Source organism: Rhipicephalus microplus, unplaced genomic scaffold, assembly GCF_043290135.1.
Source record: "Rhipicephalus microplus isolate Deutch F79 unplaced genomic scaffold, USDA_Rmic scaffold_12, whole genome shotgun sequence".
Classification (NCBI taxonomy): Eukaryota; Metazoa; Arthropoda; class Arachnida; order Ixodida; family Ixodidae; genus Rhipicephalus; species Rhipicephalus microplus.
Genome location: NW_027464585.1, coordinates 51,482,566 through 51,499,285, shown reverse-complemented (window position 1 = coordinate 51,499,285; position 16,720 = coordinate 51,482,566). Strand labels below are relative to the sequence as shown.

The 16,720-nt window shown below is 52.2% G+C and overlaps 1 protein-coding gene across 1 annotated transcript; it reads right to left on the bottom strand.

Annotated features, from left to right (window-relative positions):
• Positions 1-14,968: 14,968 nt before the first annotated feature.
• LOC142783759 (uncharacterized) lies at positions 14,969-16,485 on the bottom strand. Its single transcript, XM_075882330.1, has one exon. The coding sequence runs from the start codon at positions 16,425-16,427 to the stop codon at positions 15,039-15,041; it is 1,389 nt and encodes a 462-aa protein (XP_075738445.1). The 5' UTR covers positions 16,428-16,485; the 3' UTR covers positions 14,969-15,038.
• Between the last annotated feature and the right edge of the window lie 235 nt (positions 16,486-16,720).

Genomic DNA, 16,720 nt, shown 5'->3' with positions numbered 1-16,720 from the left:
GCACCACCGGGTGGGCTCGGACCTCCAACCTTTCGGTTAACAGCGGATCGCGCTAGCCAATTGCGCCACGGAGACAGTCCTGCTCCACTCTCGCCACCATCAGAACATATCTTCAAAGCTATCAGCCCAAAGAAAAAACCAACACACCACTCCCGGGAGGGCTCGAACCTCCAACCTTTCGGTCAACAGCCTATCACGCTAGCCCATTGCGCCATGGAGACAGTCGTGCTCTCCTCTCACCACCATCAGAACATTTCTTTAGAGCTATTAGCCCAAAGAAAACAAGCGCCGCCCCACCACCGGGTGGGCTCCAAAATTTCGGTTAATAGCCGATCGCGCTGTCCAATTGCGCCACGGAGACAGTCGTGCTCCACCCTCACCACCATCAGAACATATCTTCAAAGCTAGCAGCCCGAAGAAAAAAAGCAACACACCACTCCCGGGAGGGCTCGAACCTCCAACCTTTCGGTCGACAGCCTATAGCGCTAGCCCATTGCGCCACGGAGACAGTCGTGCTTTCCTCTCACCACCATCAGAACATTTCTTAAGAACTATCAGCCCAAAGAAAAAAAAGCGCCGCACCACCACCGGGTGGGCTCGAACCTCCAATCTTTCGGTTAACAGCCGATCGCGCTAGCCAATTGCGCCACGGAGACAGTAGTGCAGCACTCCCACCTCTGTCAGAACATTTCTTCAGAGCTATCAGCCCAAAGGAAAAAAAGCGCCGCACTACCACCTGGTGGGCTCGAACCTCCAGCCTTTCAGTTAACGGCCGAACGCGCTAGCCAATTGCGCCACGGAGACAGTCGTGCTCTACTCTCACCACCATCAGAACATATCTTCAAAGCTATCAGCGCAAAGAAAAAAGCAACACACCACTCCCGGGAGGGCTCGAAATTCCAATCTTTCGGTTAACAGCCGATCGCGCTAGCCAATTGCGCCACGGAGACAGTAGTGCAGCACTTCCACCACCATCGGAACATATCTTCAAAGCTATCAGCCCAAAGAAAAAAAAGCACCGCACCACCGCCGCGTGGGCTCGAACCTCCAACCTTTCGGTTAACAGCCGATCGCGATAGCCAATTGCGCCACGGAGACAGTCGTGCTCCACTCTCACCACCGTCAGAACATTTCTTCGGACCTGTCAGCCCAAAGGAAAAAAAGCGCCGCACCCCCACCGGACGAGCTCGAACCTCCAACCTATCTGTTAACAGCCGATCGCGCTAGCCAATTGCGCTACGGAGACAGTCCTGCTCCACTCTCACCACCATCAGAACATATCTTCAAAGCTATCAGCCCAAAGAAAAAAGCAACACACCATTCCCGGGAGGGCTCGATTCTCCAACCTTTCGGTCAACAGCCTATAGCGCTAGCCCATTGCGCCATGGAGACAGTCGTGCTCTCCTCTCACCAACATCAGAACATTTCTTCAGAGCTATCAGCCCAAAGAAAAAAAGCGCCGCACCACAACCGGGTGGGCTCGAACCTCCCAAATTTCGGTTAATAGCCGATAGCGCTGGCCAATTGCGCCACGGAGACAGTCGCGCTCCACTCTCACCACCATCAGAACATATCGTCAAAGCTAGCAGGCCAAAGAAAAAAAGCGCCGCACCACCACCGGGTGGGCTCGAACCTCCAACCTTTCGGTTAACAGCCCATCGCACTAGCCAATGGCGCCACGGAGACAGTCGTGCTCCACTCTCACCACCATCAGAACATATCTTCAAAGTTATCAGCCCAAAGAAAAAAAAGCAACACACCACTCTCGGGAGGGCTCAAACCTCCAACCTTTCTGTTAACAGCCGATCGCGCTAGCCAATTGGGCCACGGAGGCAGTCGTGCTCCACTCTCACCACCGTCAGAAAATTTCTTGAGAGCTATCAGCCCAAAGAAAAAGAAACGCCGCACCACCACCGGGTGGGCTCGAACCTCCGACCTTTCGGTTAACAGCCGATCGCGCTAGCCCATTGCGCCACGGAGACAGTCGTGCTCCACTCTGACCGCTATCAGAACATACCTTCAAAGCTATCAGCCCAAAGAAAAAAAAGCGCCGCACCACCACCGGTTGGGCTCGAAACTCCAACCTTTCGGTTAACAGCCGATCATGCTTGCCAATGGCGCCACGGAGACAGTCCTGCTCCACTCTCACCACCCTCATAACATATCTTCATAGCTATCAGAGCAAAGAAAAAAAAGCGCAGCACCACCACCGGGTGGGCTCGAAACTCCAACCTTTCGGTTAACAGCCCATCGCGCTAGCCAATTGTGCCACGGAGACAGTCGTGCTTCACTCTCACCACCAACAGAACATATCTTCAAAGCTATCAGTGCAAAGAAAAAAGCAACACACCACTCCCGGGAGAGCTCGAACCTCCAACCTTTTGGTTAACAGCCGATCACGCTAGCCAATTACGCCACGGAGACAGTCCTGATATACTTTCACCACAAGCATAACATATCTTCAAAGCTATCGGCCCAAAGAAAAAAAGCGCCGCACCACGCCGGGTGGGCTCAAACCTCCAACCTTTCGGTTAACAGCCGATCGCACTAGCCAATTGCGCCACGGAGACAGTCGTGCTCCACTCTCACCACCATCACAACATATCTTCAAAGCTATCATCGCAAAGAAAAAAGCAACACACCACTCCCGGGAGGGCTCGAACCTCCAACTTTTCGGTTAACAGTCAATCGCGCTAGCCATTTGCGCCACGGAGACAGTCCTGCTCTACTCTCACCACCATCAGAACATATCTTCAAAAGGAATCAGCCCAAAGAAAAAAAAGCGCCGCAGCACCACCGGGTGGGCTCGGACCTCCAACCTTTCGGTTAACTGCGGATCGCGCTAGCCAATTGCGCCACGGAGACAGTCCTGCTCCACTCTCGCCACCATCAGAACATATCTTCAAAGCTGTCAGCCCAAAGAAAAAAAAGCAACACACCACTCTGGGGAGGGCTCGAACCTCCAACCTTTCTGTTAACAGCCGATCGCGCTAGCCAATTGCGCCACGGAGACAGTCGCGCTACACCCTCACCACCGTCAGAACATTTCCTCAGAGCTATCAGCCCAAGGGGAAAAAAGCGCCGCACCATCACCGGGTGGGCTCGAACCTCCAACCTTTCGGTTAACAGCCCATCGCGCTAGCCAATTGCGCAACGGAGACAGTCGTGCTTCACTCTCACCACCATCCCACCATCAGAACATATCTTCAAAGCTCTCAGCGCAAAGAAAAAACCAACACACCACTCCCGGGAGGGCTCGAACCTCCAACCTTTCGGTCAACAGCCTATCACGCTAGCCCATTGCGCCATGGAGACAGTCGTGCTCTCCTCTCACCACCATCAGAACATTTCTTTAGAGCTATTAGCCCAAAGAAAAAAAGCGCCGCCCCACCACCGGGTGGGCTCGAACCTCCAAAATTTCGGTTAATAGCCGATCGCGCTGGCCAATTGCGCCAGAGAGACAGTCGTGCTCCACTCTCACCACCATCAGAACATATCTTCAAAGCTAGCAGCCCGAAGAAAAAAAGCAACACACCACTCCCGGGAGGGCTCGAACCTCCAACCTTTCGGTTAACAGCCGATCGCGCTAGCCAATTGCGCCACGGAGACAGTCCTGCTCCACTCTCACCACCATTAGAACATATCTTCAAAGCTATCAGCCCAAAGAAAAAAGCAACACACCACTCCCGGGAGGGCTCGAACCTCCAACCTTTCGGTCAACAGCCTATAGCGCTAGCCCATTGCGCCACGGAGACAGTCGTGCTCGCCTCTCACCACCATCAGAACATTTCTTCAGAACTATCAGCCCAAAAAAAAAAGCGCCGTACCACCACCGGGTGGGCTCGAACCTCCAATCTTTCGTATAACAGCCGATCGCGCTAGCCAATTGCGCCACGGAGACAGTAGTGCAGCACTCCCACCTCTGTCAGAACATTTCTTCAGAGCTATCAGCCCACAGGAAAAAAAGCGCCGCACTACCACCTGGTGGGCTCGAACCTCCAGCCTTTCAGTTAACGGCCGAACGCGCTAACCAATTGCGCCACGGAGACAGTCGTGCTCCACTCTCACCACCATCATAACATATCTTCAAAGCTATCAGCGCAAAGAAAAAAGCAACACACCACTCCCGGGAGGGCTCGAAATTCCAATCTTTCGGTTAACAGCCGATCGCGCTAGCCAATTGCGCCACGGAGAAAGTAGTGCAGCACATCCACCACCATCGGAACATATCTTCAAAGCTATCAGCCCAAAGAAAAAAAAGCACCGCACCACCACCGCGTGGGCTCGAACCTCCAACCTTTCGGTTAACAGCTGATCGCGCTAGCCAATTGCGCCACGGAGACAGTCGTGCTCCACTCTCACCACCGTCAGAACATTTCTTCGGACCTGTCAGCCCAAAGGAAAAAAAGCGCCGCACCCCCACCGGACGAGCTCGAACCTCCAACCTATCTTTTAACAGCCAATTGCGCTAGCCAATTGCGCCACGGAGACAGTCGTGCTCCACTCTCCCCACCATCAGAACATATCTTACTGCTATCAGCGCAAAGAAAAAAGCAACACACCACTCCCGGGAGGGCTCGAACCTCCAACTTTTCGGTCAACAACCGATCGCGCTAGCAAATTGCGCCACGGAGACAGTCGTGCTCCACTCTCACCACCATCAGAACATTTCCTCAGAGCTATCAGCCCAAAGGAAAAAAAGCGCCGCACCAACACCGGGTGGGCTCGAACCTCCAACCTTTCGGTTAACAGCCGATCGCGCTAACCAATTGTGCCACGGAGACAGTCGTGCTCCACTCTCACCACCGTCAGAACATTTCTTCAGACTATCAGCCCAAAGAAAAAAAAGCGCCGCACCGCCACCGGGTGGGCTCGAACCTCCAACCTTTCGGTTAACAGCCGATCACGCTAGCCAATTGCGCCAAGGAGACAGTCATGCTCCATTCTCACTTCCGTCAGAACATTTCTCCAGAGCTATCAGCGCAAAGAAAAAAGAGCGACGAACCACCACCGGGTGCGCTCGAACCTCTAACCTTTCGGTTAACAGCCGATCGCGCTAGCCAATTGCGCCACGGAGACAGTCGTGCTCCACTCTCACCGCTATCAGAACGTACCTTCAAAGCTATCAGCGCAAAGAAAAAAGCAACACACAAATCCCGGGAAGGCTCGAACCTCCAACCTTTCGGTTAACAGCCGATCGCGCATACCAATTGCGCCATGGAGACAGTCCTGCTCCACTCTTACCACCATCAGAACATATCTTAAAAGCTATCAGGCCAATGAAAAAAAGCGCCGCACCACCACCGGGTGGGCTCGAACCTCCAACCTTTCGGTTAACAGCCCATCGCCCTAGCCAATGGCGCCACGGAGACAGTCGTGCTCCACTGTCACCACCATCAGAACATATCTTCAAAGTTATCAGCCCAAAGAAAAAAAAGCAACACACCACTCTCGGGAGGGCTCAAACCTCCAACCTTTCTGTTAACAGCCGATCGCGCTAGCCAATTGGGCCACGGAGGCAGTCGTGCTCCACTCTCACCACCGTCAGAACATTTCTCCAAAGCTATCAGCGCAACGAAAAAAGAGCGACGAACCACCACCGGGTGGGTTGAACCTCCAACCATTCGGTTAACAGCCGATCGCGCTAGCCCATTGCGCCACGGAGACAGTCGTGCTCCACTCTGACCGCTATCAGAACGTACCTTCAAAGCTATCAGCCCAAAGAAAAAAAAGCGCCGCACCACCACCGGTTGGGCTCGAAACTCCAACCTTTCGGTTAACAGCCGATCGTGCTTGCCAATGGCGCCACGGAGACAGTCCTGCTCCACTCTCACCACCATCAGAACATATCTTCATAGCTATCAGAGCAAAGAAAAAAAAGCGCCGCACCACCACCGGGTGGGCTCGAACCTCCAACCTTTCGGTTAACAGCCCATCGCGCTAGCCAATTGTGCCACGGAGACAGTCGTGCTTCACTCTCACCACCAACAGAACATATCTTCAAAGCTATCAGTGCAAAGAAAAAAGCAACACACCACTCCCGGGAGAGCTCGAACCTCCAACCTTTTGGTTAACAGCCGATCACGATAGCCAATTACGCCACGGAGACAGTCCTGATATACTTTCACCACAAGAAAAACATATCTTCAAAGCTATCGGCCCAAAGAAAAAAAGCGCCGCACCACCCCGGGTGGGCTCAAACCTCCAACCTTCCGGTTAACAGCCGATCGCACTAGCCAATTGCGCCACGGAGACAGTCGTGCTCCACTCTCACCACAATCAGAACATATCTTCAAAGCTATCAGCGCAAAGAAAAAAGCAACACACCACTCCCGGGAGGGCTCGAACCTCCAACTTTTCGGTTAACAGTCAATCGCGCTAGCCAATTGCGCCACGGAGACAGTCCTGCTCTCCTCTCACCACCATCGGAACATTTCTTTAGAGCTATTAGCCCAAAGAAAAAAAGCGCCGCCCCACCACCGGGTGGGCTCCAAAATTTCGGTTAATAGCCGATCGCGCTGGCCAATTGCGCCACGAAGACAGTCGTGCTCCACTCTCACCACCATCAGAACATATCTTCAAAGCTAGCAGCCCGAAGAAAAAAAGCAACACACCACTCCCGGGAGGGCTCGAACCTCCAACCTTTCGGTTAACAGCCGATCGCGCTAGCCAATTGCGCCACGGAGACAGTCCTGCTCCACTCTCACCACCATTAGAACATATCTTCAAAGCTATCAGCCCAAAGAAAAAAGCAACACACCACTCCCGGGAGGGCTCGAACCTCCAACCTTTCGGTCAACAGCCTATAGCGCTAGCCCATTGCGCCACGGAGACAGTCGTGCTCGCCTCTCACCACCATCAGAACATTTCTTCAGAACTATCAGCCCAAAGAAAAAAAAGCGCCGTACCACCACCGGGTGGGCTCGAACCTCCAATCTTTCGTATAACAGCCGATCGCGCTAGCCAATTGCGCCACGGAGACAGTAGTGCAGCACTCCCACCTCTGTCAGAACATTTCTTCAGAGCTATCAGCCCACAGGAAAAAAAGCGCCGCACTACCACCTGGTGGGCTCGAACCTCCAGCCTTTCAGTTAACCGCCGAACGCGCTAACCAATTGCGCCACGGAGACAGTCGTGCTCCACTCTCACCACCATCAGAACATATCTTCAAAGCTATCAGCGCAAAGAAAAAAGCAACACACCACTCCCGGGAGGGCTCGAAATTCCAATCTTTCGGTTAACAGCCGATCGCGCTAGCCAATTGCGCCACGGAGAAAGTAGTGCAGCACATCCACCACCATCGGAACATATCTTCAAAGCTATCAGCCCAAAGAAAAAAAAGCACCGCACCTCCACCGCGTGGGCTCGAACCTCCAAACTTTCGGTTAACAGCTGATCGCGCTAGCCAATGGCGCCACGGAGACAGTCGTGCTCCACTCTCACCACCGTCAGAACATTTCTTCGGACCTGTCAGCCCAAAGGAAAAAAAGCGCCGCACCCCCACCGGACGAGCTCGAACCTCCAACCTATCTTTTAACAGCCAATTGCGCTAGCCAATTGCGCCACGGAGACAGTCGTGCTCCACTCTCCCCACCATCAGAACATATCTTACTGCTATCAGCGCTAAGAAAAAAGCAACACACCACTCCCGGGAGGGCTCGAACCTCCAACTTTTCGGTCAACAACCGATCGCGCTAGCAAATTGCGCCACGGAGACAGTCGTGCTCCACTCTCACCACCATCAGAACATTTCCTCAGAGCTATCAGCCCAAAGGAAAAAAGCGCCGCACCACCACCGGGTGGGCTCGAACCTCCAACCTTTCGGTTAACAGCCGATCGCGCTAACCAATTGCGCCACGGAGACAGTCGTGCTCCACTCTGACCGCTATCAGAACGTACCTTCAAAGCTATCAGCCCAAAGAAAAAAAAGCGCCGCACCACCACCGGTTGGGCTCGAAACTCCAACCTTTCGGTTAACAGCCGATCGTGCTTGCCAATGGCGCCACGGAGACAGTCCTGCTCCACTCTCACCACCATCAGAACATATCTTCATAGCTATCAGAGCAAAGAAAAAAAAGCGCCGCACCACCCCGGGTGGGCTCAAACCTCCAACCTTTCGGTTAACAGCCGATCGCACTAGCCAATTGCGCCACGGAGACAGTCGTGCTCCACTCTCACCACAATCAGAACATATCTTCAAAGCTATCAGCGCAAAGAAAAAAGCAACACACCACTCCCGGGAGCGCTCGAACCTCCAACTTTTCGGTTAACAGTCAATCGCGCTAGCCAATTGCGCCACGGAGACAGTCCTGCTCTCCTCTCACCACCATCGGAACATTTCTTTAGAGCTATTAGCCCAAAGAAAAAAAGCGCCGCCCCACCACCGGGTGGGCTCCAAAATTTCGGTTAATAGCCGATCGCGCTGGCCAATTGCGCCACGGAGACAGTCGTGCTCCACTCTCACCACCATCAGAACATATCTTCAAAGCTAGCAGCCCGAAGAAAAAAAGCAACACACCACTCCCGGGAGGGCTCGAACCTCCAACCTTTCGGTCGACAGCCTATAGCGCTAGCCCATTGCGCCACGGAGACAGTCGTGCTCTCCTCTCACCACCATCAGAACATTTCTTCAGAACTATCAGCCCAAAGAAAAAAAAGCGCCGCACCACCACCGGGTGGGCTCGAACCTCCAATCTTTCGATTAACAGCCGATCGCGCTAGCCAATTGCGCCACGGAGACAGTAGTGCAGCACTCCCACCTCTGTCAGAACATTTCTTCAGAGCTATCAGCCCAAAGGAAAAAAAGCGCCGCACTACCACCTGGTGGGCTCGAACCTCCAGCCTTTCAGTTAATGGCCGAACGCGCTAGCCAATCGCGCCACAGAGACAGTCGTGCTCCACTCTCCCCACCATCAGAACATATCTTAATTCTATGAGCGCAAAGAAAAAAGCAACACACCACTCCCGGGAGGGCTCGAACCTCCAACTTTTCGGTCAACAAACGATCGCGCTAGCAAATTGCGCCACGGAGACAGTCGTGCTCCACTCTCACCGCCATCAGAACATTTCCTCAGAGCTATCAGCCCAAAGGCAAAAAAGCGCCGCACCACCACCGGGTGGGCTCGAACCTCCAACCTTTCGGTTAACAGCCGATCGCGCTAACCAATTGTGCCACGGAGACAGTCGTGCTCCACTCTCACCACCGTCAGAACATTTCTTCAGACTATCAGCCCAAAGAAAAAAAAGCGCCGCACCGCCACCAGGTGGGCTCGAACCTCCAACCTTTCGGTTAACAGCCGATCGCGCTGGCCAATAACGCCAAGGAGACAGTCGTGCTCCACTCTCACCACCGTCAGAACATTTCTTCGGACCTGTCAGCCCAAAGGAAAAAAAGCGCCGCACCCCCACCGGACGAGCTCGAACCTCCAACCTATCTGTTAACAGCCGATTGCGCTAGCCAATTGCGCCACGGAGACAGTCGTGCTCCACTCTCCCCACCATCAGAACATATCCTAATGCTATCAGCGCAAAGAAAAAAGCAACACACCACTCCCGGGAGGGCTCGAACCTCCAACTTTTCGGTCAACAGCCGATCGCGCTAGCAAATTGCGCCACGGAGACAGTCGTGCTCCACTCTCACCACCATCAGAACATTTCCTCAGAGCTATCAGCCCAAAGGAAAAAAAGCGCCGCACCACCACCGGGTGGGCTCGAACCTCCAACCTTTCGGTTAACAGCCGATCGCGCTAACCAATTGTGCCACGGAGACAGTCGTGCTCCACTCTCACCATCGTCAGAACATTTCTTCAGACTATCAGCCCAAAGAAAAAAAAGCGCCGCACCGCCACCGGGTGGGCTCGAACCTCCAACCTTTCGGTTAACAGCCGATCGCGCTAGCCAATTGCGCCAAGGAGACAGTCGTGCTCCATTCTCACCACCGTCAGAACATTTCTCCAGAGCTATCAGCGCAAAGAAAAAAGAGCGACGAACCACCACCGGGTGCGCTCGAACCTCCAACCTTTCGGTTAACAGCCGATCGCGCTAGCCAATTGCGCCACGGAGACAGTCGTGCTCCACTCTCACCGCTATCAGAACGTACCTTCAAAGCTATCAGCGCAAAGGAAAAAGCAACACACTAATCCCGGGAAGGCTCGAACCTCCAACCTTTCTGTTAACAGCCGAACGCGCTAGCCAATTGGGCCACGGAGGCAGTCGTGCTCCACTCTCACGTTCGTCAGAAAATTTCTTGAGAGCTATCAGCCCAAAGAAAAAGAAACGCCGCACCACAACCGGGTGGGCTCGAACCTCCAACCTTTCGGTTAACGCCGATCGCGCTAGCCAATTGCGCCAAGGAGACAGTCGTGCTCTATTCTCACCACCGTCAGAACATTTCTCCAAAGCTATCAGCGCAACGAAAAAAGAGTGACGAACCACCACCGGGTGGGCTCGAACCTCCGACCTTTCGGTTAACAGCCGATCGCGCTAGCCCATTGCGCCACGGAGACAGTCGTGCTCCACTCTGACCGCTATCAGAACATACCTTCAAAGCTATCAGCCCAAAGAAAAAAAAGCGCCGCACCACCACCGGTTGGGCTCGAAACTCCAACCTTTCGGTTAACAGCCGATCGTGCTTGCCAATGGCGCCACGGAGACAGTCCTGCTCCACTCTCACCACCCTCAGAACATATCTTCATAGCTATCAGAGCAAAGAAAAAAAAGCGCAGCACCACCACCGGGTGGGCTCGAAACTCCAACCTTTCGGTTAACAGCCCATCGCGCTAGCCAATTGTGCCACGGAGACAGTCGTGCTTCACTCTCACCACCAACAGAACATATCTTCAAAGCTATCAGTGCAAAGAAAAAAGCAACACACCACTCCCGGGAGAGCTCGAACCTCCAACCTTTTGGTTAACAGCCGATCACGCTAGCCAATTACGCCACGGAGACAGTCCTGATATACTTTCACCACAAGCATAACATATCTTCAAAGCTATCGGCCCAAAGAAAAAAAGCGCCGCACCACCCCGGGTGGGCTCAAACCTCCAACCTTTCGGTTGACAGCCGATCGCACTAGCCAATTGCGCCACGAAGACAGTCGTGCTCCACTCTCACCACCGTCAGAAAATTTCTTCAGACTATCAGCCCAAAGAAAAAAAAGCGCCGCAGCACCACCGGGTGGGCTCGATCCTCCAACCTTTCGGTTAACTGCCGATCGCGCTAGCCAATTGCGCCACGGAGACAGTCGTGCTCCACTCTCACCACCATCACAACATATCTTCAAAGCTATCAGCGCAAAGAAAAAAGCAACACACCACTCCCGGGAGGGCTCGAACCTCCAACTTTTCGGTTAACAGTCAATCGCGCTAGCCATTTGCGCCACGGAGACAGTCCTGCTCTACTCTCACCACCATCAGAACATATCTTCAAAGGTATCAGCCCAAAGAAAAAAAAGCGCCGCAGCACCACCGGGTGGGCTCGGACCTCCAACCTTTCGGTAAACAGCGGATTGCGCTAGCCAATTGCGCCACGGAGACAGTCCTGCTCCACTCTCGCCACCATCAGAACATATCTTCAAAGCTATCAGCCCAAAGAAAAAAAAGCAACACACCACTCTGGGGAGGGCTCGAACCTCCAACCTTTCTGTTAACAGCCGATCGCGCTAGCCAATTGCGCCACGGAGACAGTCGCGCTACACCCTCACCACCGTCAGAACATTTCCTCAGAGCTATCAGCCCAAGGGAAAAAAAGCGCCGCACCATCACCGGGTGGGCTCGAACCTCCAACCTTTCGGTTAACAGCCCATCGCGCTAGCCAATTGCGCAACGGAGACAGTCGTGCTTCACTCTCACCACCATCAGAACATATCTTCAAAGCTCTCAGCGCAAAGAAAAAACCAACACACCACTCCCGGGAGGGCTCGAACCTCCAACCTTTCGGTCAACAGCCTATCACGCTAGCCCATTGCGCCATGGAGACAGTCGTGCTCTCCTCTCACCACCATCAGAACATTTCTTTAGAGCTATTAGCCCAAAGAAAAAAAGCGCCGCCCCACCACCGGGTGGGCTCGAACCTCCAAAATTTCAGTTAATAGCCGATCGCGTTGGCCAATTGCGCCACAGAGACAGTCGTGCTCCACTCTCACCACCATCAGAACATATCTTAAAAGCTAGCAGCCCGAAGAAAAAAAGCAACACACCACTCCCGGGAGGGCTCGAACCTCCAACCTTTCGGTTAACGGCCGATCGCGCTAGCCAATTGCGCCACGGAGACAGTCCTGCTCCACTCTCACCACCATTAGAACATATCTTCAAAGCTATCAGCCCAAAGAAAAAAGCAACACACCACTCCCGGGAGGGCTCGAACCTCCAACCTTTCGGTCAACAGCCTATAGCGCTAGTCCATTGCGCCACGGAGACAGTCGTGCTCTCCTCTCACCACCTTCAGAACATTTCTTCAGAACTATCAGGCCAAAGAATAAAAAGCGCCGCACCACCACCGGGTGGGCTCGAACCTCCAATCTTTCGTATAACAGCCGATCGCGCTAGCCAATTGCGCCACGGAGACAGTAGTGCAGCACTCCCACCTCTGTCAGAACATTTCTTCAGAGCTATCAGCCCACAGAAAAAAAAGCGCCGCACCACCACCGGGTGGGCTCGAACCTCCAACCTTTCGGTTAACAGCCCATCGCGCTAGCCAATTGCGCCACGGAGACAGTAGTGCAGCACTCCCACCTCTGTCAGAACATTTCTTCAGAGCTATCAGCCCACAGGAAAAAAAGCGCCGCACTACCACCTGGTGGGCTCGAACCTCCAGCCTTTCAGTTAACTGCCGAACGCGCTAGCCAATTGCGCCACGGAGACAGTCGTGCTCCACTCTCACCACCATCAGAACATATCTTCAAAGCTATCAGCGCAAAGAAAAAAGCAACACACCACTCCCGGGAGGGCTTGAAATTCCAATCTTTCGGTTAACAGCCGATCGCGCTAGCCAATTCCGCCACGGAGAAAGTAGTGCAGCACTTCCAGCACCATCGGAACATATCTTCAAAGCTATCAGCCCAAAGAAAAAAAAGCACCGCACCACCACCGCGTGGGCTCGAACCTCCAACCTTTCGGTTAACAGCTGATCGCGCTAGCCAATTGCGCCACGGAGACAGTCGTGCTCCACTCTAACCACCGTCAGAACATTTCTTCGGACCTGTCAGCCCAAAGGAAAAAAAGCGCCGCACCCCCACCGGACGAGCTCGAACCTCCAACCTATCTTTTAACAGCCAATTGCGCTAGCCAATTGCGCCACGGAGACAGTCGCGCTCCACTCTCCCCACCATCAGAACATATCTTAATGCTATCAGCGCAAAGAAAAAAGCAACACACCACTCCCGGGAGAGCTCGAACCTCCAACTTTTCGGTCAACAACCGATCGCGCTAGCAAATTGCGCCACGGAGACAGTCGTGCTCCACTCTCACCACCATCAGAACATTTCCTCAGAGCTATCAGCCCAAAGAAAAAAAAGCGCCGCACCACCACCGGGTGGGCTCGAACCTCCAACCTTTCGGTTAACAGCCGATCGCGCTAACCAATTGTGCCACGGAGACAGTCGTGCTCCACTCTCACCACCGTCAGAACATTTCTTCAGACTATCAGCCCAAAGAAAAAAAAGCGCCGCACCGCCACCGGGTGAGCTCGAACCTCCAACCTTTCGGTTAACAGCCGATCGCGCTAGCCAATTGCGCCAAGGAGACAGTCATGCTCCATTCTCACTACCGTCAGAACATTTCTCCAGAGCTATCAGCGCAAAGAAAAAAGAGCGACGAACCACCACCGGGTGCGCTCGAACCTCTAACCTTTCGGTTAACAGCCGATCGCGCTAGCCAATTGCGCCACGGAGACAGTCGTGCTCCACTCTCACCGCTATCAGAACGTACCTTCAAAGCTATCAGCGCAAAGAAAAAAGCAACACACAAATCCCGGGAAGGCTCGAACCTCCAACCTTTCGGTTAACAGCCGATCGCGCATACCAATTGCGCCATGGAGACAGTCCTGCTCCACTCTTACCACCATCAGAACATATCTTCAAAGCTATCAGGCCAATGAAAAAAAGCGCCGCACCACCACCGGGTGGGCTCGAACCTCCAACCTTTCGGTTAACAGCCCATCGCACTAGCCAATGGCGCCACGGAGACCGTCGTGCTCCACTCTCACCGCCATCAGAACATATCTTCAAAGTTATCAGCCCAAAGAAAAAAAAGCAACACACCACTCTCGGGAGGGCTCAAACTTCCAACCTTTCTGTTAACAGCCGATCGCGCTAGCCAATTGGGCCACGGAGGCAGTCGTGCTCCACTCTCACCACCGTCAGAAAATTTCTTGAGAGCTATCAGCCCAAAGAAAAAAAACGCCGCACCACAACCGGGTGGGCTCGAACCTCCAACCTTTCGGTTAACAGCCGATCGCGCTAGCCAATTGCGCCAAGGAGACAGTCGTGCTCTATTCTCATCACCGTCAGAACATTTCTCCAAAGCTATCAGCGCAACGAAAAAAGAGCGACGAACCACCACCGGGTGGGTCGAACCTCCAACCTTTCGGTTAACAGCCGATCGCGCTAGCCCATTGCGCCACGGAGACAGTCGTGCTCCACTCTGACCGCTATCAGAACGTACCTTCAAAGCTATCAGCCCAAAGAAAAAAAAGCGCCGCACCACCACCGGTTGGGCTCGAAACTCCAACCTTTCGGTTAACAGCCGATCGTGCTTGCCAATGGCGCCACGGAGACAGTCCTGCTCCACTCTCGCCACCATCAGAACATATCTTCATAGCTATCAGAGCAAAGAAAAAAAAGCGCCGCACCACCACCGGGTGGGCTCGAACCTCCAACCTTTCGGTTAACAGCCCATCGCGCTAGCCAATTGTGCCACGGAGACAGTCGTGCTTCACTTTTTTTTTTTTTCTTTATTGCCGGCTTCGCACAAAAGAAATACAATTTACGATCACATTTAAACAAGTTTAAAAAACACCAGCCTGGCTGTGACTGGTTTCATTTAAAACTGCTTCATTGTAGCCAACACATTCAACAACGACACCCATTCGGGTCTTTCTTCTCTGGAAGATAACACGTCTCTTATGTATACAATACTTTCCGTGAAGTATTCATGCGCACATCGGGCATCTTTATCTACGTGTCTTACTGCCATTCTAGTTCGCCACACGCTGTGAAGCACAAGCAACATAAACATATCATAAGGCACACCATCCTCATTTTCTACAGCCAAGAATCTAATACCGTGTGGTGTGATAGGCAAGTCCTTTTTCAAAGTACGCTGCAGAATGTCCCACAGAAAAACAGCATCCCAGCAATCAAGAAAAATGTGGTTGACAGTCTCGGGTTTCTTACAGATAAGGCAGTCCATCGACCACGGAACAAAGAAACCCTTTTCTTGTAACCATGGTTTTACGGGCAATGTTCCGCTGTGCAGCTGAAAAAAAAATGTCTTTGCACTTGCGCGTACGGTCATCATTTTCACTCTCTTCAATACGTCACGTTCAGCACCAACCTGGTATACTGATCTGTAGATAGGCTGAGGCAGCATTACGTCACGTAAATCTCTGTAAAGACGTTTTCTCTTTACAACAGATAAATATTCCATTGAAAATCTCACTTTCAGTATTTCATATGCCATTATAACTTCTCTTAAATATCCGCGTAGGTTACATTTCACAGACATACTTGATACCACATAATCAGGAATCTTATTAGAAAGTACAATTTGTAGAAATGTTCTCACAAACGGGTTACATTGGTCGCGTAAAAAAATATATCTAGACACAATTTGCTTGAGGAAGAGGTGAGCCAATCCTAAACCGCCATTTCTTAGTGAATGAAATAAGTTTGTTCGACTCGTACGCTCCCAAACCGACCCCCAAACAAACACAGCTAAGACTCGATGCAATTTCTGCACATTCGCTCTTGACATAAATAGGAACTGCAGAACATACCATACTTTGCAAACAATGAACCAATTGCATGCAGTCGCTCTAGAAAACATAGAAAGTTCCCTACCACCCCAGTTTCTTGTCTTCTCACGAGTGCTCTCACATATCTCTTTCCAGTAATCATCCGTGTTTTTGTAATGCTGGAGGGGTACTCCGAGATACTTCGTCGGTACAAGTGACCAGTTCATATTTGCAAAGTTTTGTGGGGTGGTCTCCCAAGAACCATGCCACAAGCCTAGGCATTTGTCCCAGTTTACTGCACTGCCTGTCATCTTGCAAAAATAGGCCACATGACGTATCACTTCACTGACACTTTCCTTATCGCTACAAAACACGGCAATATCGTCGGCATATGTTAGCATTTTAACTTCACTGTTCATTAGCTGATACCCTTTTATTGTTTCATTGCTAATAATCTTCATGCAGAAAGGTTCCATATATATTGCAAATAATAAAGCCGAAATGGGATCACCTTGCCGCACACCGTTTGTCACTTGAAAGCTTTCAGTAAGTCGCCCATTAATTACAATACTCGTAAAGCACTCTCTATAGGCCATTTTTACCCCTTCCAAAATGACAGACCCTACATTAACATATTCTAGTATCAAAAAAAGGATATCATGATTTACACGGTCAAAGGCTTTTTCCAGATCTAATTGCAACATTGCAACCTTGCTACCAAACACATCGCAACTCTCCAGCACGCTTCTCGCTACATGAACATTTGTAT